Here is a 25,848-nt window from a genome sequence, read left to right as displayed (position 1 = left end):
CATTTCCACCATCATCTCATTGTCAGACTCTGAGCTGTTAGTCCAACTCTCATAGTCAGCCTGTCATGCATGCTCCTGAAATTCACCAGAATGCGCACACATAACACTGGTGCTAAGTGATGCAAACTGGCTGGGAGGTCTCCATTCAAAGGGTTACCTCCTGTCATAGACCTCCCCAGACTGTAAAATCATCCTCAGAAGCTCTTCTCTGGGTTTCCTCTTAGAATGAGATGAGGCAGTAACTGCTAAGGACATGACCTTTGCAGCGGTGGCACCCCAGTTATGGAATGGCTTCCCATGCAGGCTAGCTGGTATCCAGAAAAAAGCTTTCTATGCAGTGTGGCTTGTTGTATTGTGCAAACTCACCTAGTGATGGGGTTCAAAGGAAGGGGATTCTGATAGGATGTCAGATGGTGTCCACTTCCCTCCTATTTTTTTTAACAGAGAGCCCTGGCTCAGTTGCACCATTACCAACAGCTATTGCTTTGTAGATCAAATTGAAAAGAAGCTTCTCCAGGCGGTTCCAGAAGAGTTCATTAAAGCTCCATGTGAGCTTCTCACATTGCATACCAAGTACCCACCCACTGCTTATGCACAAGAGCAGACACACTGCCTTTCAAACGGAATGGGGAGGACCTCAGGATGGCTGCCTTCTCCTTCAAAAGGCGGTCTAAAAATCCGATCCTTGTTCCAAAGCAGATTTTGCACCCAAGAAAAGGCAGGGTAAGTAGTTAGAGTTAATCTCTATAGTTTTATTACAGGAGCAAATTCAAAAGGCAAAATCCAATGCCTAACAAAATCCAAAGGAAACAATTGGGAATAGGAAAGCCCATTAGTAAGGGCTTTCTTTCTTAAGCAGTTCTTTCTGTATTTACGTTTTGCATCCATGATTTGTATTGTGAGCATGTTGTTCTCCTGCATTGCCAGATCAGCTCCAAACAGATGGCTGCAGTCCACATGACATAATCAAGCAGTAGGCTAGCCCCGGGCCTTCCTTGAGCACCATCTTGTACTGCTGTGTTTGGAGGGAAAAGGCACATAGGTAGTGGCTGCAAAGCGCACTTTCTGCTGCTCAGCATGTGTAATCAAAAGAGGTACCCTGCAGCCCAAAGCATGCTGCCGATTGCTTCTTGACCTCAGCCATGGGCACAAAGGACACCGCCTGCCAATACAAGGTCTTCCCAACGTTGCTTCCAAACAAGGTGCACAACTGCAAACATTGTTTTAGGGTGACCTGTGGTTTCTTGTCAACAACAGTTCTTGCCTTGGTTAATCAGCAGAAGGAACTGAGTTTTGCCCTACATTAACTAGTCCCACTCAGCAATTACATAAAGAGGATCTGTAAATATGTATATATAAAATAAAAACAAATGAAGTTAAAAGCACCGTAGCAATGAAAGGGCAGGGATGGAGGTTAATCAGGGATGAGGAGGTGGGAAGCACAATTTTCCTCCCTGGAATTTTCCCAGTTTGAAACACTTATGCATGCACACACATGGAAGCTGTTCTTTGTCCAGCCTGGAAATCCAGAGACGTACCATATTAGTAAAGTATACATATATGTCTCTTTAGCCCACTGCTTCGTCAAAGGCTCCCAGACTGTCAGAGACTCATTATATGAGAGCTGGTGTGGAGAAGTGGTTACGAGTGGGTCTCAAGAGATCTCAGTTCTAGTCTCTCTCAGCCATGGAGCTAATTGGGTGACTTCAGGCCAGTCACAGACTCTCAGCCTAAGCTGCCTCACAGGGTTCTTGTTTTGAGGATAAGATTGAAAGGGGAATTATATAAGCCCTCTTCAGTTCCATGAAAGGGGAAGAGGTGTGAAATAAGTATAATAAATAACTAAATGAGATGGCCCCTGCCTATGATCTCAAACGGTATGACGCACAAGGCAAAAGTGAAGTGGAGGGAAGTGGAGAAGGTGAAGCCATTTTTCAGCAGGATTAGTGGCATGACCCTGCTTCCTCTTGCATCTCCCACCACTCAGCCTTCTGGGGGATGGCTTTGCAAGAGTGGCATGGCCAGCGTCTCTTGGTGCTCTCCTTGAACCCGTGCCACTGCCATAGTTATCATCAGATTAGTTCTCCTAGGGCTGCTGTTATCTTCATGGATTCATATTCATGGATCTTCCTTGTCGCATAGGATTTGGCCCACTTTGTCCCCAGGTGTGAGAATCTGGAATATGTGTTTCCTACAGCAGTTAATGGCATTCAGTGTCAATCCAAATCCAAAGATGAAGTCACACTTCGAGAAGCATTGCTCAGACATTAAATCATCTGCCCTGCTGCTTCCACATGGATTCTGTATGAACAGAGAGTTGTCTTCGGGCAGAATTAGACAAAGATTTATCATGCTGCTGAAGCCTGGCAGAAATTCCCTATTTCCATTTTAGTGATGGGAGCAGAATTAAATACAGGCTCTCTAATACCAACTATATGCCACTTCTTGGTAATTATCTGGGAATTGCTGGTACAGCCATTACATTTACAGTAGCATGACATTGATACTGCCTTTGTGCATGCTAATATAGTTTACTATTAAGAGCTTTTTGGATTAGAGACCTTTATATGCTTTGTGATTTTAACTGCTGTTGTACACCAAAGTCGGTATTGTATGCTGGATGCTACAGACCCTAAATTAGACGCTTCTGTTAATATGGTATTGTTATACCTCTCCAGGCTTTTAGCTTCAACAGTAAACTAAAGAATGACGGTTTAAAATAATAAAAATATGCCAATGTTTTGTGTACATCATTTGCACACATGCACATACCCCCTTCTTCTTAAAAGTGGGTTTGATTTTCTTCCACCTAGTCAGGCAAGTGCTCTCTCTAGCACACCAGAGCAGATTGTTAAATGGGGCAAAGCTACAGAACCAGCCCACTGCTGGAAGTTTACCCCATGACTGCCTCTGAATCACACCTGGGGGACTGTCTGGCTGAGCCTCATAGGCAAGGGAAGCATGCATTGATTCGCTGGATGACACTCCTTCCTTTACCTTTGAAATAAATGAAGTGCAAGTCAGGCGGTTACTACTAGGCACTGCAGCCTCTTGTACTTTCGTTGTTCCAGGAAAAGCGCGTGCATAGGACAAGAGACGATTTTCAAACTCATTACAGAACCCAATAGCAGCAACAGCCCATGCTCTGGAGGCTACGGCTGCTATCCTGTACAGGTTTACTTGAGAGTCTGTCCCATTGAACTCAGTAGGGTTTACCTCTGAGTAGACATGCCTAGGATAACGCTGCCTGCTTCCTTGCCTAAGGGGGGCTCGCAGCACTCGGGCTTCTGCCGCTGTGCGGATTCCTGGAGTGATGCGACCCTGCAGTCAAAGAGCTTTCACCCCCAGTAATATGATTCTCGGTCTTCGTAGAACAGCAGCGCATCCTTTCGCTTCGTGCCTGCTCTGGGTGGCAAATCGAAGTGCCGCAGGGGGTTGTGAGTGGGGGGTCGAGAGAGGGCGGGGGAGAAAGAGAGAGCGCTGCTGTTCCCCACTGTCCCGGACCACATGCTTCTGAGCCCCCGGTGACAACCTCCAGGCTGGGTTAAAAAGAGCGCTGTCCTGCCCGCCCGCCCGCCCTTTCCATCAGCGGAAGGCTCCTCCTCCTCCTCCTCCTCTCCACACGCTTAGCCATCCAACCCGCACACGTGTGTGCGTGTGCCAGAGCCAGCTGTGTGAATGCGAGTGCGTGCGCGCGCGTCTGCGGGTTCGTCGGTCGGGGGAGGGAGAAAGCCGGGACCGCTTTCTGGAAGAGCCCGTTTCTCGCCTTCTTTCCCGTCTTCTTCCTGCCCTCCCTCGTTGCTTCGCGCTCCTTCCACTGCGCGCGCCTGGAGAGGGATGCGGCGGCGGCGGCAGCTCCCCGCGGAAGTCCGCTTTCCCCGCGGCTTGGGCGCTGAGGTGCGACGGCTCCGTCGCTTCTCTCCCCTGCGTTGGCTGCAGCTTCCCGGCAGCTGCCGGCGTCCCGCCCTCCTGCCTTGAACCGGGACCGGGGCTCCCGCCCGCTTCTTGCGCCGCGGCGCCGGCCAGCGCCACGGCCAGCGCCCGGCGGCGGACTCCCTCGGGGCCCCGCCTCGCGCCTTCGCGCCCCCCGCTCCCCGCTGCGGCCCGGCCGCTTCGGGGCAGCAGCGCCCCGGGGGCATGGACGGCGACGGCTGGAACCAGAGCGAGCCCAATGGCACGCAGCTGCCCTGCGGCGGCCCCAACGGCAGCCTGGGGGCGAGAGGGGCCGGCCTGTGCCCTGGCCCCGGGATCAGCCCGTCCATGATCACCGCCATCGTCATCATGGCTCTCTACTCCGTCGTGTGCGTGGTGGGACTCTTCGGCAACTTTTTGGTGATGTATGTCATCGTCAGGTAAGAGGAAGGGGCTCGCGCGGACGGGGAGGGGCTGCCGGGGAGCCCGCGAAGGACCCGGGGGGGCGATGGGGCAACCCGCGGCGGGTGGTGGTCCGGGAGGGGGAGCGTCGCCTCAATTGCCGAGCACGCTTCCCGACTCGGGGCCCTCCACGTGCTCCGGACAACTCTGTTTGGCTGCGTTGGCTGGGGCTGAGGGAAGCAGGAGTCCAGAACGTCTGGAGGGCACCGAATCAGCGGCCAAACAGAGCTCCAGAGCGCCCACCCGAAGGTACCCTCCCTTTGCCTGGCTGGCGGAGAAAAGATGCGCCGCCAGTCCCCAGAAGCAGCCTGGAGGGGCCTACAGGGGGCCTTTGGAGATCTCGCCAAAGGAGATTTCCCAGCGCCCAAGAGGTGCGCGACCCGCGTCGCGCATCATGGAAGCTGCTGTGCTGGATCAAACCGTACTAAGTGGAGAACCATTCGTCTCCGCAGTGCTTTTGGGGAACCCTATTTCGAGGTCCCGTCCCACCAAGGTATCTTTTCTCTTCGAGGGGCAGAGTAAGTGGTGCAGGGAGAATGAAGCGCGCAGTCGTAATTGCTTCTTGTTCAGAGGTCGAAGGACTGAAGCGAGCCCGATGCCTCCTTGCTGGCGACTAGAGGAGATCTGTAATCTGAAGGGGAAAGTTGCAAGAGGAAGCAGAACTGATCACCCTAGTAAAGCCATTTAGAAAAGTGTTCGTGATCAGGGGAACCGAGGGCTTTCTTTCTGCAGCAAACAAACCAGAGGAGGGTCTTCTTAGGCGCCCTGCGAACCTGTTTCTGATTACAGCCAACAAATTCTCGGGGGTATTAGAGAATAAACCTCCTGGGTTTTTTAAAAGATGTGCTAATAGTTACAGGACTGGGGAGGTGGGACTGTGCAATTCCAAAAGAACATTTCTGCTGTTCAAGTCATGCAAACGTAGAATTATATTGGCTGGTTGATGGATGGATTAACTTATTGATTGGTTTAGTGATTGATCATGTGAAAAGGAGAATGAGTGGCCCAGCAGGATCTTCTAAAACCCGGACCAAATACCACAGACTGGCCTCTAAGTGCATGCACACAAGGAGAATGTACAGGTGTGCTGTAGAGGCACGCGCTCTGCACACAAATTAGGGTGCATTTACATTTCTCCTCTCGCAACAGCCCTGATGGCTTTTCTTATTAACTGCCTCCAAGCAAGGCATTATGGTATCCTCAGGACTGCAGTTGTACATTGCAATTCTGTGCATGTCTACTCCGAAGTAAGAGCAACTTCAATAGGATTTACTCCCAGGTAAGAATTTATAGGATCACAGCTTAACAGGACACTCACCTATTATTATTATTATTATTATTATTATTATTATTATTCATTTCCCTGTCTCTTATGAGGGCTTTGCCTAGAAATAATTTTGGATAGATAATTAAAGCAATCAATCACTCACATGGATTCAGCTGAACACCAGTTCTATTTTCAGATAAATCTACCAAGGGACAATGATTGGTCATGTTATTTCAAATGTTTCCCCTACTAAGATCCATACTAAAATGTTCCCTCTTCTTTCAGTTGCAAGAAATTTGAACCAATCCAGGCAGCTAAATGCCACTCCCAAATAAATAATAGAAATAGTTTGCTGGGAGAGCAGCACAGCAAAGAGATCTGGGTAATCTTTAAGGGAGATGTGTTTTCCATTTTTAATCAAAGAAATTATTTCTTTCATATGTGGAATGGGTTTTCTCGTCATTGGTGTCTAAATTGGATTTGTTTAATGAAAGGCAGGTAGGAAAAGCAATCAAATTTGCACCAACACACCCTAATATTTAGGAGAAATGTGATTACAGTTTCTATGAGAACACAGCACCCTCTATTGAGACAAATGATAACAACAGGTGGAAATTGCTGCTTCTGGGAGCCACATGTGAGAATACCAAATAAATAAATAAAATGCTGCCTTAAGGAATAGTGTGTGGCTGGGTACATCACACACTCACGCTCACTTACTTACTTTCTCCAACCCTTTCAGCCTGGAATGGCTGCATCCCAAAGAAGCAAAATCTGAACTAAGTGATATAAGCATGTAGTCACATCTGAAGACCAGTGGACTACCTGATCCCACAACGTGGCGCCTAATTGGCTGGAGATAATTTGTGGGAAGGGGCGGCGATTTAACAGATGTGGAAGCCATCAAATTAGATAAGACTGTCACAAGGAGCCCAGACATCATCACCAGTTTTCCATATGTTTTTACTGCTGACACTCAAGATTGTTTAACTACTGAGCAGGTTCAGCCTTCATCAGGCTGTATTCCCCCCAACCCATTTTCATCCCCTTTGGGCTTGAGTCTGCCACTAACATGCCCCTGAGTTCACCTACTATGCCTCCCCTTTCTTGAAGGCTGCATAGTCATTTTGACTCCACAACCACTGGCATTCACCAACTGAATTAGCTAACAGAGGGAGTGGCATGTGCTGTTTGTATATGCCCTGATATTGTCGAGCCTTGTTAATTATTTTTGTTGATTTCCTTGTTAATGATTCCTATTGATCATCTGGTGACATAGTGAGTCTTGTGAAAAAAAATCTCAGGCTCCACATAGACATGCTGGAAATCAGAAGGACCAGATACTCCTGGGAAATGATTTTCTAACATTTATTTCAAGAGCATTGTGTGTGTGCTGTTTTAGATAAAATTTATGTACATACTTATATTATTTCATGAGACTTGGGATGCTTGCATGGAACTCCCTGTAGTCTTCCGCACAGCTACTGACCAAGCCCACACTACCTCATACACCAGGACAAGGAAGGGCCTAATCCTTCCTTCCCCATCATTGCAAAATGCCTGAGGGTACACTCCTGTACATGTTTAGACAGAAATAAGCCCTATAACTCCCAGCATTCCCCAATCAGCCATGCTTTTGTAGGACTTCTTTTAGTCCACAGATGGAAGGATTGCGGCCTCTGCTGCCCTAGTTTTTACTACACCTGGCTAGTGCCAGGGAGACGCAAGTTCAAACCTCCACTTAGCCAGTGCACTAACCTGCCTTAGAGGGAATTTTGTTTACCATGCAGACCTCTTTAGATGGAGTATGGGATAAAAATGTAATAAATAAATGTGAGCTGATGGTACAATATTGTTTCCTATCAGAGAAATCCAGTTCAGACTACAGTCCTGTATGTGGGAATAAACTCCATTCACTCAAGCGGAATTGCGTCTGAGTCATAAATCTAAGTCCTCCCCTAATATTCATCCAATTTTCATCATCCTGTTACTGCAGGGCTGTTGGGCAGGATCTGCTGTGTGTCTGGCATCAACCCAAAAGCAAGAGATTAAGAGCAATCCTGTAAAACAATGTTTTAAAATTAGCCAGCTTCTCCTCTTCAATGATTCTGATTTAATCCTGTGTGAGTGCATCCATGTGTGTTCCAGAGCATGCACAGAAGGCCACTTTCCTTTCTGAGTCAAGAAAAAAAAATAGAAGGATGTGACAAGAAGTCTGATCACTTCTGCTGGAGGTACAGAGTCACAGTCCCAAATGCTTAGGAGCAACAGTGCCTGTCACTCTAGGAGGTTTTTGGAAAGAACCATGTCAGAAGTGACCACAAATACTGAACATGTGAAACCCCATAAGAAATAGACCACATTATGGATTTTAGCAGGGGAAAGGAATTGTAGCATTGTGAAACCAATTTGCCTAGTAGGCCTGGGTAAACACCTGTGTAAACCTACTTGGAGTGGATCCACTGAAATATCTACAGTAAAGTGTTACTTATGGATAGCATAAATCCAATTCATTTCAATGGGCTTACTCTAAGTAGGGCTTGGGGAGATTTTACATGATGGGTACAGATAGCATAGACTGTTTGGACATGCCCATGGTAGACATGGGAGCTAGCTGGAGCTGGGGGTCAGACTAGACGACCTGGGAGACCCCTTCCGAATCGCTCTGTTTCTATGTTTCTCAAGGGGAGTTAGTAGATGGAAGGGCAGGTTTTGACATAGGAATCCTGAGATCCTGCCGCTGTTCAGCCATGAAGCTCTCTGAGGCTTACTGTGCCTGTGGCACTCCACCACAGGGACATGTCCTCAATGGCGGTGGTTGGAAAGGCAGCTGTTGAGGACACTGATCCTGAGCTAGGCATGAAGGAGCTGCTTAACTTCTTCCTTTGCTTCTATCCTTTCCACTCTACCCCATCCCAAATGGCTTTTCCAACTGCAGCAACAATTCTATGGAGCTTGACTCTCTTTCCCTTCTGGAGAGAAACAATTCAAGGTTAAACATTTGAAGTGGAAAAGCAACCTCAAAAGAAAAGGTTTTCCTTTCCTTTCCTTTCCTTTCCAAACAAATTGGGAGGTTACACAGGTCCAAAAGTCATGTGTATTCCTGAGCCTGACCACGGGTGAGCTGTTACCTCTTGGCATAGGACTGTTGGGCAGGTGAAATATGCTGCATATTGAACAGTTCTACAGAAGTGCTTCATAATACCTCAGATGTAACTGTGTGTCAGAACAGACATCGCATTTAATGCACGTGTAGCTGGTGTCTTTTTTTCCTTTCACTCCAACCCAGAAAGGACCTGATCTGCATCAAGCATTGAGGGGAGGGAGACTTTTAAGATCTGAACTGGGATGTTTACACTTATTCAGAGTAAAAATGGTAAGATGACAAAGGGCAATATCCAATCAGATAGTGACCCTAAAATCAATTACATTGCACTGGCACAAGTGACTTCTGGCACAACAGTAATAGTATTGGCTGAGGAGACAAGGTTTCTAGAGAATTCTGCTGCACCACCAAACCATGGTATCATGCAAAAAGTCCCTTATACTAGTACAGCATTACTGGTTTAATGCTAGTGTTTGATTGTATTCTGCCACAGCTGCTAGCCACAGATGTAAATTTATTCCCGTTATGACCCTGTATTTCACAGCCAGTAAAAATAGATAGCATTACAGCCCTAAAGCTGTTTTTGCATTTCCAGAAACGGTGTGAAGATATTGAACGCCTGATTAAATTTTTGTGGTGATATTGGTTTCTCGGAGAAATGTTAACATCTTGACACTCTTAGAATGACCATCCCCACCACTGTAATGGAAAAGGTTAAGCTGTTATTGCAGCAGGGAGAAACTTGGTGTCACAACTTAATGCTGGTGGAGCTAGAAGCCACCCTGCTTGGTGATTATACAGTGTGAGCTCTCTGTGTGCAGAAATTGCACTGAACAATCACATAGAGCAAGGTTAGGTCAGATGAATACAGAATGCAATGACTCACGGGGAAGCTTTTTGCCCGAGTTCACATAAAAAGTTTAAAACAGCCATTTTCTCAGGGCAAGCCTTTAATGAGCTGCTGTATCCAGTATTAGGCCAACTCATTGCAGGTTACTCCAAGCAAGACTTCTGTTGCATATAGCAAGATCCTAACAACTCTTCCCAGAGTTCATTGTTAAAGTAATTATGAACCTCACAACCAGCACAAGTGGTCTTGGCCACCAACTTAGATGAATTTAGAAGCAGATGAAATAGATTTATGGAAGATAAGGCACCCAAGGGCTCCTGTATGAGATGGCCATTTGTTATCTCTAGGATCAGAGGCCTTTGAACACCAGCTGCTGGGGAACATGAGCAGAAGGGTGTGATGGCCCTCCTGTTCTGCCTATGAACTTCCAAGAAACATCTGATTGGCTACTGTGGGAAAGAGGACTTGAGTGTTTGGTCGGACCCAGCAGGACAATTTAATGTCTTTGTGTTCTGGAGTTGACAGATTTACCAGTTCCTGACCCAAGGATGGATCCTGCGCTATCAAATAATGTCCTGAAAGTAGACATTCCTCTTATCACATTACTGTTGTAAAAGAAAACACTGGGGAGGTACAGTTTTTATTACATCCTTTTGGTCCATATTACATGGATTATCAGACATCTTTCATTCTGTCATCAGCCCATGGATGGAAACATTTTTTAAAAAATGGAATTCTGTTCTACTTGGGATAATGCGCTTGCATACTAACATGTTGGTGCTAACATGCATACCTTAATGAACAAATTAAAAATGTGCATTTGCACATATCCCCCTGCCCTCAAAAAGTAAAGAACCCATCTCCATGTCTGCAGAATCTGTATGACTTGGGGGGGGGGGACCCAATCTGCTGCTGAATACTTAGGCTGGATTGATTCATAGAAACTGGAACTCGCAGCTTTCTCCGCCAGATCCAGAAAACACCCACATCTGCCAGACTCCTCCCTGGAACAGAAGCACCCTTAGGTGTTATGAATTCAGTGACACTACTCCTGACCCTGGATTGTGCTTCATCAGCATTCATACCAGTCCCCTTCATAATCACATGATCCTCAGCAGGACATGGCACCTCTTTTCATTTCTTCAATCAAGAATGCAGCTCTCCAGATTCTACTGCCTGGCTTAAAAGAGTCAGTAAACCAAGTGCTTGTGCCCCAGGAGCACCCAGCCTCAGAATAGTAAGGGTAACTTCATAAAGGGCCTTTGGAGTTATGGCCCAACCCCACACTTCAATAACGCATCTAATTCCCAAGAGGAAATTGAAGAGGGCAAGAACTGGATTTGATTTCTGCTAAGGGTAAAGACCAACTTTGTTTTAGGATCCCATATCCTTAGCAGTATGAGAAAAATCTTACTCATATTCTCACTTGCTCCCATGTTCATGTGTCAGAGGATACTTAGAGAAGCATCAGGTGGGACTTCATGCTCCATCATTCATTTTCTCCAACAGCAAAATGCCCATTGATTTTCACACAGCTTCTGTTCTGCCAGTGATAGCTGTCAAGGCATTGATCCACCCTTTCTTACCTCCCCAGGAGAACAGATGGCTTTCTTTGTATAACCCTTCCAACAGTTACTTGCATCCTTCAGTTCTGCTTCTGAGTAAGAGAGTTTGAGTTCCACTGTTTATTTTATTCTTGGTTGACTGAGGAAACCAATTTAAGGATAGGCATGTTTATACCTTTAGCTTGATTTGACTAGAGATGAAATAATAAGAATTGTTCACTAGTTGCATTCTTTTTTCAAGACTCTGGCAGTCTTCCCAAATCAGATGTCCACCAGTTGTTACTCACTTCTCTTCCCATCATAAGGGATCCAAGTAGTGCAGTCTAAACCATCTGGGGAGCACCATATGTGGGAAGCTGCAGAATAGTCATTATGGCATGAGAAAGCATCATGCAGGGGGACTTGAAAAAGTGCCCAAAGGTCAAAATATTAAGTCATCAAAGACTTGGCCATGATTCCACCAGGACTATTCTGTTGGAGGCAAGTGCCAGCTGAAGCCATCACGTGGCCCCCAAGCACAGAGCAAATGATGTGCAGGATATCTGAGCATCTCACCCTCACTAGGCAATGCCATAGGAATCTGTTTTACACTGGGTCATACTCTCCTTGTTCAGTACAGGCAGTCCCTGGGTAATGACTGACTTCTGTTCCTGAAAAAAATGGAAATTCAAATTTGTATGTAAGTCAGATCACATACAGTCAGCCTTCCACACCCATGGGGGTTAGGGTCAGTGTCCCCTGTGAAAGTGGAAAAACCACGAACACCACTAGCTCTCACCCCCAAACTCACCAGTACCCCCTCTTTTCAGGAAGGAAATGCCAAAGAGATTTTCCCTTTCTGGATGGGCAGGAAGACCTGTTTTGGAGGCCTCTCTCACTATCCTCTACCCTTTTGCTTCCTCTCTCTCTATGGTGATGATGATTTTCCACAGTAATTATAAAAAATTGTATGACAGGTCATTCGTAAGTATGGGTTGCTCATTACTTGGATGTTCAGGGACTGCCCTTATTGACTGGCACCGGCTTTCTGGCAGAGGTCTTTTCCCTCACCTGCTACCTGATCCCTTTTTAAAAAGGAATTTACCTCCTGAATGCAAAACAGATGCTCTAGCACTGAGCTAGATGCCCCCTCCCCCACAGGCCAAGGGATGTATACCCCATTCCCAGTGAGCATTTTCAGTGAGAACCCTTTGTTTGAACAGACATCAGCCACATAGGCAGAGCTCCAGGGTACTGTGTGGAGAATCACTGGTGCATTGCATTTGTTGCTATGGATGCAATCAGTTACACTGCCTTCAGCAAACTTTGCTTTCAAAACACCCTGGAAGAAGTGTGTGATTAAAGGTAATATCTCCTTGTGATTTTTAAAACAAGATGCCTAATTTAAAACAACCCAATAAGCAACCCAAGCAACTGCTGTTGCTTCTCCTGCAGCTAGATGCTTTGTCTATTTATTGAAAGTATTTATATACTACTCTGCCCATGCTCCAAGAAAACATTTTAAAAACAGTAAAGTTCAACCACTAAAAACTCATCAAAACACAAATGAATAGAAGGCTTCAGCCTTCTAAAATGAATATGTCTTTCAATGCCTTAAGAAGATCATACAAAGAGTTGGATTCTGGATGCTGAAACTATGTAGAGCAGGGCCTGACAAGCTGACTTTAACCAGTCAAAGCAGAGGCTCATGCGTTGAAAGACAGTCCTATCTAATCTTATGCTCCAGAGCTCAGGTGGGCAACATGTAGTCCATTAGCTGTATCTACCTCCCTGGGCTGTTTTGTGACTCCCCCCACCCCTCCATGGTAGCAAACCACCAACTATCCAAAGTGGAAATTCGACTGTTTTGCTGCCCCTGTACCCCTCATGGGGTACAGAGGTTGACCATCTGGGCCAGTCACAGACACTCAGCCCAACACAAGGGCCTCCTTGAGTTCCTTGAAAGGAAAAAAGATGAGACATAAATATAATAAACAATAAATGGGACAGAAACGGCTTTAGAGGTTCTAATTCACTGGCAGTAGTTCTATTAATGCAGAGCTGACTCAACATCTCCTTAGCACTCCATGTTTAGCAGGAACCAAGTACAGAAGGATTCTGCAGCAGCTGCCAAATCATCTTCAAGGGCAGTGCCAGGAAGAAGATTTTACAGCAGTCAATCCTGGCAGTGATGAAAATGTCAGTAAGTGTACTGAGATCCAGCATCTTTCAACATGGGCTGGCATCTGTAAGTACCAGAAGCAGCTGATGAAAAGCATTCTTAGCTGTTGCCATCAATATCTTATTCAGCAACTTCCAACTTGGTAGGATGATTATGATCCTATTTATCATAGGCCTAACATTTTGGAACATGAGGTGGCCCACCAGCATCACTGCCTGGTCTGGATTTAGTGGCAGCTTATTCAACCTCACCCCTTTTTCACACTTTCCAGATGCTTTGACAGTGAGTCACAGCTGGAGAGCATCGGCATAGCTGATATTCAACCCCAAAACTCCCTGAAAATGTGCCTCATCAGCCTTATATAGCCAGAAGCCCAGTGTCAACGATACAAGTTTGCACAAGGGAGCCCCCAGAGGCTCCAAAGTGAGCAGTTGGCCTGGCTTATACACAGCTCCTGGGCAGCCAGTACACAGCCACTTTTTCAAATGCAAAACACTTTCTTTCCCCCTCTGTATCTGTCTTTGTGTCCCAACCTCCCAGCCTTATGAGCTGCAAAGAGTCGAACTGAGTGAGCAGCACCTAGTGAAATAAACTTTTGAAGGCCGAAGGGAGCAGAGCGACAGCGGGAAGAGAGGGAGCAGTACTGTGCCAGGCCCGCTGGGCTTCTCTACATGTGCCATTTCTTGTGCATTCACGATTCCTCACTCACAGATGTTTCCAGGGCATTTTTTAAAACAGTGGCATCCTCCTGAGCTCTCCCATGTTTTCCAGACAGTTGCTGTTGCTTAAAGCAAGGAAAGTCCAGTATTAAGATTTAAATCTCAACAAGCTGGGCCAAAGCCTCATGAAAAGTTGCAGATCCTCCACAGTGAGGGTAAACCATAGCACTACCTTGTGGTTCGTTAGCAGAATCTTGAGAAATAAACAAACACCTCTGGAGGAAAAACAAAACAAAGCAGGTAAAGAATACATTTTATCTCCCCACAACAAAAACAAGAAACCAAGTCTCAAAAAGGCAGCAAATTAAACCTCTCCATTGTAGAGAAGCCCTTTGTCACTCCAAATAACTAGAAGAACCAGGAAAGGATTGTGCAAAAGAAGATCTGATCAAATCATTATAATGTATACATGTCATTTTGGAGATATTTATTTGCTTGTTGGACACACAAACCCTCCCATAGATAGCAAATCAAGCGGTTTCCTTGCTCCACTTGGCTGATGTGCCTTTCTAGCCTTCAGCTCTCACCTGGCCTTGCCTGCCAAAACCAGTTTCTAAGGTGCCATTCCTTGCTTCCAGGCACTGACTGGAAATGCAAAATCTGTTAGGGGCCACAGGCCACGCTGGATGGGGTCAAAGCCAACTGTGGCTGGACGATCTCCTTTCTAGCCTCTCTCTCTGCCATCCCCTCTGCTCCACCTCCTCCTCACACCCGTGCACCTTCCTGCCCAGCAGATTGCCAGAGATCTGAAGTGATGAGCCCAGGGGCCACATGCAAGCTGTCTGACCCCATCTGGGGCCCAAGCCAGGGCAGGCAGTGTGGCACCCCGGAGACCCATGGGCTGCTGGCCACATTTCTTGCTACCCTTTGAATACACAATTCCTCCCCATTTTTATTTTTATAGGATATGTATATACTTTTTTCCTTTTCTTTTTTTTAAATGAGTATCCTTCTAAGTGGCAAGCCAACTGGGAACCTCTAGCTGCTGTCATCTGCATTTTATTTATTTATTTAAAACTTTTGTATGCTGTCACCACATGCCTTGGCATCTCGGGACGGGGATGGCTCACATTTATTTTCCATAAATGCCTTCAAAAGGTTATTTGTTTTTTGTGATTGGCCATGCCCACCTATTGCACAAATGTCTCAATGCACCTGGTAAGGTTTCTCAAGATTCCTAATGTTCTCATGGATGAAAAATGTTATCAGCTCCTGGCCTAAGCTGAAAGGCTGATAGTCTCACAGTTAGGAACCTCAACATGGTTGCTTGAGGATTATTGCTTTTGTCCTTGAACAATCACTTCACTTAATTTCTTTCTTTTTCTAATGAGCATCCTTAATGATCATCTGCAGGGAGGCCAAATAAAATGCAATAGAAGGACTATTGCACTAAAGCTTTTATGAGTTTCTATTGGAAGGCAAACAATAGATCTTTTGCCCCGTGCCTCTTGTTGTCCTGCTAGGATTACAATAAAGAGATACAAATAAAATGTACCATATTGCTTTTTATTATTATTTCGTTTCTACCATAAATTTGTAATAAAAACCATGAAACAAAATGACAAGTGTCTCTGTAGCTATTACACATTCCATCTAGAATACAGCTCCTGGGTTCTTCATCTTTTCCAAGTCTTACTTGGTTAATAAAGTAGCAATATAAACATTGCCCTTGTAAACCAGAAATCATCCATCTTAAACAGAAATAGTCCCTATTCGTTAAAGAAAAAAGTAAGACAATTCCATTGGAAAAGTAGGGCAAAAGGAAACATGAGTTAGCCTAAGAATGTTAGAGGTAATGGAGAGAAGATGAAAGGGGCAGAATGTTTAAATGTCAAAAATAATTATTGGAAGTAATGGAAGGTATCCCCATATAGTGTGTATTATTAGTCAGTCTTGCCATAGATACAGAGTTGGCTGCATAGTGCGGCAAATGAGAACGGATGATTTCACAGTAGCAGTAGACAGAAGAGACTTTTCCAAAGACACACGGTCTGCTTCTTTTCCTCAGGAACAGCATGAATTTAGTTCATGAGATGAGATGGTTTTACGTAAGAATATCTCTGGTGGTGAATTTCCAGGCGCATAGCTGCATTCATCTGCTGGCAGGACTGACTAACAATATATAGTATTATGGGCTGCATTCCACTTATTCCAATAAAACTTTTGTCAGAGCCTTGCGGCACCTTAAAGACTAACAATCAGATTGATGGATTATAAATTGTCATGGACAAGAATATCTGTGTTACCACCCCACAAATATTTTGTGGATGGCAACTGTTTAGGTAATTATCACTCTTTGTGCTTTCTGCATTTTAATGTCCTCTGATAATGCAGTTTGCATTTCCCTCACCCTCTCTCCCTCTCCCTGTCCCACATAAACAACAGGCATATATAAAACTGCCAATCTACATGCACCTGAATGGTGCCCTTGAAAACTTATACCATCATCATCAAGAGTCTTTGCTGTTTTTTACATTAATTGATGAATGGAGAACTTATGAGACAAGATTAAAAGTGGTTGGCCCACCTAGCTTAAAAAAGACATCTCTGAAAGCAGAGTTGCCATGCATCCTACAGAAGACAGACTTCTGCTGAAAAACATCCTTCTTCAATGGGATATCCCAGCCCTGTCTGGATTAAAGATGAAGGCTGACAAGAAGGGAGTGACAGGGACTTGTATTTGTCCATCTATAGTTAGGAGCTGGACCACAAAGTGAGCAGACACATGGGTCGCCAGGTCACAATCTTCCTTAGTATGATGAGATAAATTATATTTCTATTTGAATTAGAGTAATTATTTTTCTAGATATGTATCTATAAAGTGGCATATTCAAGTATCTATGAAATTGTATCCCACCTTAAGGCAGCTAAGAATAAAATATAGATAACATATTTAAAACTTTAGATTTAATCAGAAACCCCACACTAAATATGCGAGACTGAGCCACATCTGTGCCCTCGTTTTGTTTTCTTTGCTGATGTTTCTGCTTCATTTTTTTGGTGAAACATGAATGGTTACCCTGCAGGAAATGGCTGGAAAGAGAGCACTTCTTCCAAAACAGTGTTGGGCTGCCACTTGTGTTGGTGTTCAGCAGCAGTGACTTGACTTGGAGGCAAGTGGTTGTAAAATACAACTACAGACACACAGAGGCTCAAGTGTGAGGAAGAACCCAGTGAGGGTTGAGTGTAGACCCCACTTAAGTTTTGCTGGGGGCTTTCCTCGATGTTCAGAAGATCGCGGAAATAAAAAGTTAAAATAAAATGAAGGAATGACAGTGCTCCCTGGAGGCAGCTTCTTTCATGAAGGCTCTCCTTCCCTCAGATCTCACCAGCGGCAGCCATGACGACTGAGCTGAGGGAGGTGAGAGATGACGGAGAAGTGAGGCCTTTCCACCAGCACTGCAAAGTTCCCTCAGGAGGACTCTTCCTCCCAGCTGGCTGAGCTGAGGGAGAACAGAGGGGAAAGCAGGGCCGTGCCACCAGCCCCACTGAACAATTTATCTGCCTCCTTTCTTCCTTCTGCTTTCCTCTTTCTGTGCGTTGTCATGTCATTTTAGATTGTAAGCCACAATCGGGGACTGATTTATGGAAGCCATTCTGGAAGTCTTTATTGTCGAGAAGTGGCATTAACGCATTTCAGATGGTGAAAGAAAGAAATGTGTGCTCTTTCCAGATGGCACTGGATGCTGTGTCAGTTTGGTGCATTTTGTGGGGGGGGGGGGGGAAATGGCAGCTGACAGCCAGGTGAGAGCTGCTCCAATTTACTCCTCCTAGTGAGGGATGGGAGGCAAGCAGGCATCCATGGCCTGGTCCTCCTGAACTGCAGAGGCCCCAGGCCTGCCTGAGGATGCTGCATGCTGACACCAGACTTGTCCTGCTCCTGCTTTTCTCTAGCATCCTCCCCGCACCAGGCAGTGAACAGAAAGTGGCACATTTGCTTTGTCTCTGTGGAGCAAAAACTAAGAAAAGCCAAGCCTTGTTGGCTGCTCTAAACAATGGTTAGCTATCAAGACCAGGCCGATGTGTGGACCCCAGTATGTGTGTAACAGAAATACTGTCCAGAAATTTGAAAAAAGCACCCAACTACTATCTACCAATTCACACTAGCACTCTAGAAGCAATTGCTAACAGCTTCAGAGCAAATGAAGAAACTTAGAAAAAATGTTCAAAACAGCTGGTTCTGGAGGGGGAGGATTCTGAACAGTGTGTGTCGGGGAGTGGTGGGTTAGGTAGGCTTTTTGTACGAGGAGTGGACAAAAAGTATATCTCCAGAAGATTTCAGTATCAATTCCAAGCATTCCTGACTGTTGGCCATTCCAGCAGGAGTTGCTTTTGGAGATAAAGTCCAGCCATGTTCTGTCCACCCACCCAACCAACCCAGTTCTGTATGACTTTTGAATCTGAAGTAACTTGGAGTGTTTTGGTTATAACAACAACAACAACATTCCACTAGTTGGTAAAAGCATTGCACAAGGCTGATGACTGTTCAAAGCATTGGGTCCAGGTAGTCAGTGGGTCTGAGATGCTCATTCATTGACCCCCCCCCCCCAAATCAATGGGTATTCTTAGTCAACTTAAGTTTCATTGATTTCAATGGGTCTGAGTTCGATGACATCTGGATACAACCCACAAACATGAAAACAAAGAAATGAAGTAAATGTATATGGATCTAAGTGCATCAGTGAAGTCATGCCCACCTGCCACTGATCTACTGACATAAGCTGTTCAGTAAACTGTCAGAGAAGATAAAGGAAAGTCACCTTAAATAATTCAAGGCAAAGACGTAAGATTTTCTTCTAGCAGAATTTTCCGGGCATTTCATCCTTTGTACTTTGATTTTGTTTCAAAGGCATTTTGTGTTAGACAGTTATTTAGTGCTTTCTGACAGTAAAGAAGGCAATTAAAACAAAGTACCTGAATTTAGGATAATTGAATTATATTCAGTGGGATGGACAAACTGGTCCTAAGGGATGCCACAGTGGCAAAGGCAAATATTGACACCATTGATTCTAGAGGAACTTCCAAACTCCAGCAAGAGTGCCATGCACTATGTTTGGGGCTCAAGGTTATATCGTTGCAAGGGACCAGTGCAGTGGTTTAATACAACCAGGGCTCACGGGGTCAAAGTCCCATGATTCTTTTACTAGCAGAGGCAACGGTGCCATCTGCCACCCTTCTCAGGCTCTATCACTGATTCTGAGCTTAGCTGCAAGCTGCAGAGTAGATGCAGGAGCCGATTTTCACAGCAACCATGTCTTGTTCTGAGCTGCACCCGCTGCAATGAAACTATTCTGGAGTAGCTTGTCTTTGAATGAGCATCTCAGGCCCATTAGGTTTATCTACATCTGATAGAGATGAAAACTGCAAGAACTGGTCTGTTATCTTTTGGAGAATGCCCACAGCACACAGGCGCCTGCAGCTTTGGATTCACCTTGGGACGTGACTCTGGAGCTGCTCTGCACTTCAACATTTATCATTTTGCCACTGCTCCAGGAAACTTCTAGCTTCTGTGGGCTTTAGGGAAGGCCTTTCTTATGCACTACTCATTCACCTATGTGAAGCCTAGCTGTCCTGTGCCACCAGACATGGCAAAGCTCCAGTGCGGGAGAAACATAGTGAGACTTTCCTAGAGACCTGTGTCATTGGTAGGGGGCAGAGATGCTCTCACCTCCTTGTCAGTCATTGAACACATTTCCCAGCGTGTTAGTCACTAGTCTGCTTGTGTTTCCATTTGAGCTTGGTCTGTGTTTTTACTCCTCTGCTTTGTTGACTTCCTCAGATACACCAAAATGAAGACTGCCACCAACATCTACATTTTCAACCTAGCCCTGGCAGATGCCTTAGCCACAAGTACACTGCCATTCCAGAGTGTGAATTACCTCCTGGGAACATGGCCATTTGGTACCGCAATTTGTAAGATTGTTATATCTATAGATTACTACAATATGTTCACAAGTATTTTCACTCTCTGCACTATGAGTGTGGATCGCTACATAGCCGTTTGCCACCCGGTCAAAGCTTTGGATTTCCGCACTCCTAGAAATGCCAAAATTGTCAATGTCTGCAATTGGATTGTTTCTTCTGCAATTGGCATACCAGTTATGGTGATGGCAACCACGAAGGAAAGTAATGGTGAGTAAGAATACCACTCACTATCTTCGAATGCTTACTCAATTTCTTCAGCAAAGAGGGAGAGGGAAGGAGGAGGAAACAAATTGCTAGGATTGGGTCTTCCCAATTAGTTCAGGACAGGATGTTTAGCATAAGAGTAACACTGCTTGCTAGAGAATCTGAAAATGAAAAATGTATAACCTTTTTTTTCAAAGTGTTGGACTCAAAATGCGTTCCAGAATGATTAGACTCCAATATTAGTAAGAAAAAGACATTTGATAGCTACATATTCTGATTATTAGAGGGGGCAATGAAACTTAAAAGGGGGATATTTGTAAATTACTCTCAAGCAAGAGAGGGGAGGGGCACACCAAAATACTAATTTATTTCAGTCCTTCTGTCCTGTTTCTGCATTAATGTGCAAATTTTTGAGAGCTGCACATAAAAATGCAGTTCAGACATGTATTTTAATGTATTTCTTCACTAAATGCACATTTATAAATTTGTTTCTCCCAACTTGCAATATTTCCTCTTCTATTCCCTGTGTTGATTCAACCCCTCCTTTTTGGTATCAGCTTTGGTTAGCTCCGCAAACTGCAGGGCTTCACCTCTTGATCTTTTCAGCAAGCTCCTCTCCTTGCCTGTGAAGGAAAGCCATTCATGCGTTTCCCCACTTTTGCAATGCATGCAACCTTAGTGGACCTTCCAGCTGTGAGGACACTGCAGTCTCTTATCTAGTACTCTTGGAGGCAGAAGGCATCCTCTGGATCATTAGAAGATTGCATTTGAGAAAGCAGTTAAAGCCATCTGGCACATCCCCCGGGGTTATGCAGAGTTTAGTTCTTCAAACACATTCTTGCAGGCAGAAAATAAAAATAAACCATTCTGGTTCCTAGCAGAACACAGTCCACACTTCCGTTATGTTCAGCTGTAAGGCAAGGTAATTTTCTGTGTCCATTCGGTGAACTTCATATAGTAATATTAATAAAGGCTGCATCTGAGGCTACAGAAAAAGGACAGTTCAAGAAAGAAAACACTGCATTGCAGAAACATTCTTGGCAAGCTAATAGGCCAGTTTTAATTGACACCCCACCACCATTTCTAACTTTCTTTCCCAAAATCTCTCACTTCCATCCTGAATGGTTAGCTCAGTGAGGAAGGAGAGTTTACAGATTTCTTATCCGCAATTTCTTTCCTCTCTCCAGCTTGGCTCTTCACACACACACACACACACACACACACACACACACACAGAGAGGGAGAGAGAGAGAGGGAGAGAGAGAGAGGGAGAGAGAGAGAGGGAGAGAGGGAGAGAGACTTCCCAGGTTGGAAAGGAGTATTTAGGCCAGTGGTGGCGAACCTATGGCACACAGCAGGCACACAGAGCCCTCTCTGTCGGCACGCGAGCCAAGTCGCCCCAGCATCGCCCCAGCAACCAAGCATCGGATAACAGTGCACATAGGGGCCATGCGCATGCTCGGAAAGGAGTAGCGGCACCAGGCGATGATGTCACGAGCCACGACTCATTAGCTGCGACTCGTCCAAGCTTTCGCATGGCCAGTGGGTGCGCTGCCAAGGATATATATATATATATATATTGGCTTGGACTGGCTGGGAGTTGTTTTTTCTAAACTAAAACCTCAGTTTTCAGGTTTTATTGCAGTGTTGGCACTTTGTGGTAAATAAGTGGGTTGTGGGTTGAAGTTTGGGCACTCGGTCTCTAAAAGGTTCACCATCACTGATTTAGGCCATCTAGTCCAGCTGCCGGCTCAGGGCAGGAATTGGATTTAAAGCATCTCAACAAATGACTGTCCTGACATTGCAAGATAGACAGGCAGGCACCTTGAGAGGGTTCCACCACGAGCAGACTAGAAATAATTTTAGATGGCAGGCAGGCAGGCAGACAAATGTGTGTGGGGGATGGGGGGCTACATTAATTGCATGTGCATGAGAAAAAGCAGGGGTGGCTTTGGCCCATCGGCTCCACGACATGCCCCCCTGACAGGTTGCCAAAGGACAATGCAGCTCTCCAAAGGACAAGGCCTTGCTTATTCCACTCAGGAGTGGGGTGGAGACCAATTTTAAATTACAGTGATGTGAATTAAAGATACAGTTGTCTATTTTTTAGGTCATTGTGGGTTCAGTGACTATTCAGGGAATGAAAAAGGGAGGGTACAATCCTATGGCCTCCTGACTTTATCTCCTGACTTGTTTGGGGCGGGGGGGCACACCAACTGTGGCTGCTTCTCCTCTGGGGAGAGGAGAAAAGGGGCACACCAGGGGTGTTGAAGGGAAGAAGCTGGTGCTGAGAGCGTGTGCTGTCTTCCCTCCCCCTCTGTGGTGCTTTATCAAAATGACTGAAAACAGCCATCTAGATGAAATGCAGGTCGCAAGCTAGAGGACGAAAGGCATCGCCACCACCGTGCTTTGCACCATGTACTGGCTGCACATAGGCCTCCAAGTTCGGTGGCTTCTCTGTATTGAGCACGGAGGGCACACTGGATGGTATTGTAAAAAGGCCTTTTTCTAACGCAATGAACACCAGCGTTGATGAGTCAGTTGTAATTGATTGCACACTTCCTTTTTGTCCTGGCAAAAAAAGCACTGTCAGGGATGAATGGAGACAGCTATGAATTTCTTTCATTAAGATAAGAAGATTTAAGATATCATCTGAATATCTTAAACTTAAGACGTTTAATGTCATAAATGTTGAATAAAATGACTGTGGATCAGTGTGAGATAGCCATATTATACAAATCTTGCCTAATGTTTCCTTTTTAAATGCTTACACACACATACACACAGAGGGAGAGAGAGGGAGCAAGTGCAAATCTTAGTCAACAGCCTTTCCCTCTGTTACAATATGCTGGTAAAGGCTGGGCATACTGGGACTTTTTGGCTTCTTTTCTATCTACACATACATAAGATTATGCCCTGAACATCCTAAAGCAGTGATGGAGAACATGTCCTCCTCCAGATGTTGCTGGACTCATGTTTCCATCATCCCTCATTGGCTATGCTGGCAAGGACTGGTGGGAGGTGAAGTCTAACATCTGGAGGGCCATCTATTGGCCTAAAGCAATTATTTCATATTTTTTTTAAGTTGCATTAAAAATGTAGTTGCACATTATGTCTCGTGGGTACTTTGGTTCCAAGCTATAATTTGCTACTCTCCAAGTTCCATTGACTCCTACAATAGCCAGATGCAAAAGAGGTCACCTTCAACAGGTGCATGGAAAAGGACATTTAAGCAGGTGCAGCTGAAATGCCCTTTTCTGTGCAAGCATTGCAAGTGCCAGGGCCTGGTCTCCTTTCCATCTGCCCTCATGGGACTCATGGGAACCGAAATCTGCCCAGGACAGAATCAGATTGTGCTGTGTCTGATTTGGCTTCTTGAAAACTATGCCACCTGCTGCACTTAGCCAGTTGAAACTAACAGGGCTATGGTTACCTCTTCCACTTCAAAATTGTCTTCAAAATCAAGCAGCATTAAATAGGAAACTTTCAAGTAAGGTTCTGCTCAACAAATATAAAACATTTCTCTTACCTTTTTTGTGGAAGAGACATGCTTTTTTGGAAGACACCTGCCATGATGTGATGAAAACATCCTCCGCCCATGATGGGAAATCCAGCCTTTTCTGAACACCACAGAATAGCTTCACAATTTCCATTAGCTGAATACAACTATTTTGTTGCTTTTCAGTTTGCTTACAGCCATCACAGATTGTACTAGTCATTCATTCTCTATCGCCCTCATCTCTACAATGAACTCCATCATTTGACCCTTCCCTTTGCAAATCGCATTTCATTTGCATCTGTTTCTTTTCTTCCTGTACCCAGGGAGACAGACAGGAAAATAACCCTGAATGCAGTGATGGGAGAAAGAAATAGCTAACCCATTCTCCCACAGAACATGGTTTCCATGAAAATCATCCACATATTCCAATATTTGAAGGTAGAGAAAGGGGAACTGTAGCCGACTGACTCCAAAACAGTATTGGGCTTCCAGGAGTCTGCATTGCCCAGATATACCCCTAACTAGTCTCATAGTTATGTGTTGGGTCACACCTGAAATGTTGGCCTGATTTGCTAGACTTCAACTACATAAATCATCTTTTGAACAAAATAACATTATGCTGATTGAGGGATTTTTGCAAATTAAATAGTAGCAGGAAAATTGAGTTTTAGCTGGTTATTTAACAGAGTCCATCATATTATGGTATGGTTTTGGACTTGGGTTTGTGATGGTGCAGGAAAGATGAGATATGAAAGGGTAAGCAACAATTCACTACAAATCACTCCTTTCTTCTTTTTATAGGCTCTATTGATTGCACACTTAAATTTTCTGACCCATCATGGTACTGGGAGAACCTGCTGAAAATCTGTGTATTCATCTTTGCCTTCATCATGCCTGTCCTAATCATTACGGTGTGCTACGGACTCATGATTTTGCGCCTGAAGAGTGTCCGAATGCTCTCCGGCTCCAAGGAGAAGGACAGGAATCTTCGAAGGATCACCCGGATGGTCCTTGTGGTCGTGGCTGTCTTCATCATCTGCTGGACTCCCATCCATATTTACGTTATCATTAAAGCCTTGGTCCATATTCCAGAAACAACGTTCCAGACCGTCTCCTGGCACTTCTGTATTGCCTTAGGGTACACAAATAGCTGCCTTAATCCCGTCCTTTATGCATTTCTAGATGAGAACTTCAAAAGGTGTTTCAGAGAGTTCTGCATCCCAACAGCTTCCACCATTGAGCAACAAAACTCCACCCGTGTCCGACAAAACACCCATGAGCATGCCTCCACTGCCAACACGGTGGACAGGACTAACCAGCAGGTATGACTAGCAGTGGAAATGTTATCTGTGGATTCAGGCATTCCTCCTGGAGATGACATGAATTCTGAAATTACCGTCTTTACTGATGTATAGCCTCTGGAAGATTTACAGTGCCCTTTTGATTTACCGTCCCTAACTAAGGTAACAGACAAACATGGAAAGACAGATTTATGTCAGCTGGCGAGACATTGTCAGTGAAGCCAGGGAGTTCCAGTTGCACCTTGCATGACCCGGCCCTATCTGTGTGTCCATGCATTGTTTATTGAGTAGACGAGAAAGCAGGAGATGGCTTTCTAGTTCCCATCTACTACTGCTCAGTATTCGACCAATTCATGTCTGCAACTGTGCAGTGTTCGAGAAGTGTATACATGAAGAATGGTTTGTGCCTGTTCAGGGCACTGATTCATAAAAGAAAGACCCATCAGCCCCATCCAGCAGCTGGCCTCACAACTCTGCATGTCCCTGGACAGTCCTGCTTCTTGATATTTCCGACTGACAGGAGTGATGTCTTTAGATAATTCTAGATTCTGGTTCAAATGGTCTTACAAGGGCCTTTTAAAGGTGGTAATGTTTTTTAAAGCAAGTTCTGCTGAGATTGGGGACCATTTGATTCATTCTGATCAGTGGGACCCCAGGCTTCTGCCCCAAAATGCTGCCTAAATGACAGGCTCATCACTATAGACTTTCTGTCAATACCAGTAGACAAGTCTGCACCAACACAGTTCATGCCTCAGGAGCAGACTTTGAATATCCATTTTCCCACCAATGTCTCTGAACCGTCACACTGATTAGGCTGCAATCTCACCCTCCAGTTAGCAGTTCTTTATATAATATTAAGATACAGTGGGGTGATAAT

At 45.1% G+C, this 25,848-nt stretch overlaps 1 protein-coding gene across 2 annotated transcripts; it reads left to right on the top strand.

Moving 5' to 3' along the window:
* Positions 1–4,137: 4,137 nt before the first annotated feature.
* Positions 4,138–24,998, top strand: OPRM1 (opioid receptor mu 1). 2 transcript variants are annotated; one of them, XM_044448773.1, is made up of 3 exons: positions 4,138–4,352; positions 19,822–20,174; positions 24,472–24,998. In XM_044448773.1, exons 1-3 carry the CDS (start codon positions 4,138–4,140, stop codon positions 24,996–24,998), a joined length of 1,095 nt encoding a protein of 364 aa, XP_044304708.1. The 2 variants fall into 2 exon arrangements, with proteins under 2 accessions (XP_044304708.1, XP_044304716.1); XM_044448781.1 differs by lacking the exon at positions 4,138–4,352 and adding an exon at positions 15,545–15,561.
* The last annotated feature ends 850 nt before the right edge of the window (positions 24,999–25,848 follow it).

The sequence above is a fragment of the Varanus komodoensis genome, unplaced genomic scaffold (genome assembly GCF_004798865.1).
Source record: "Varanus komodoensis strain SLA01 unplaced genomic scaffold, ASM479886v1 scaffold1, whole genome shotgun sequence".
Lineage (NCBI taxonomy): Eukaryota > Metazoa > Chordata > Lepidosauria > Squamata > Varanidae > Varanus > Varanus komodoensis.
This window is presented reverse-complemented; position numbering and strand designations above follow the sequence as displayed.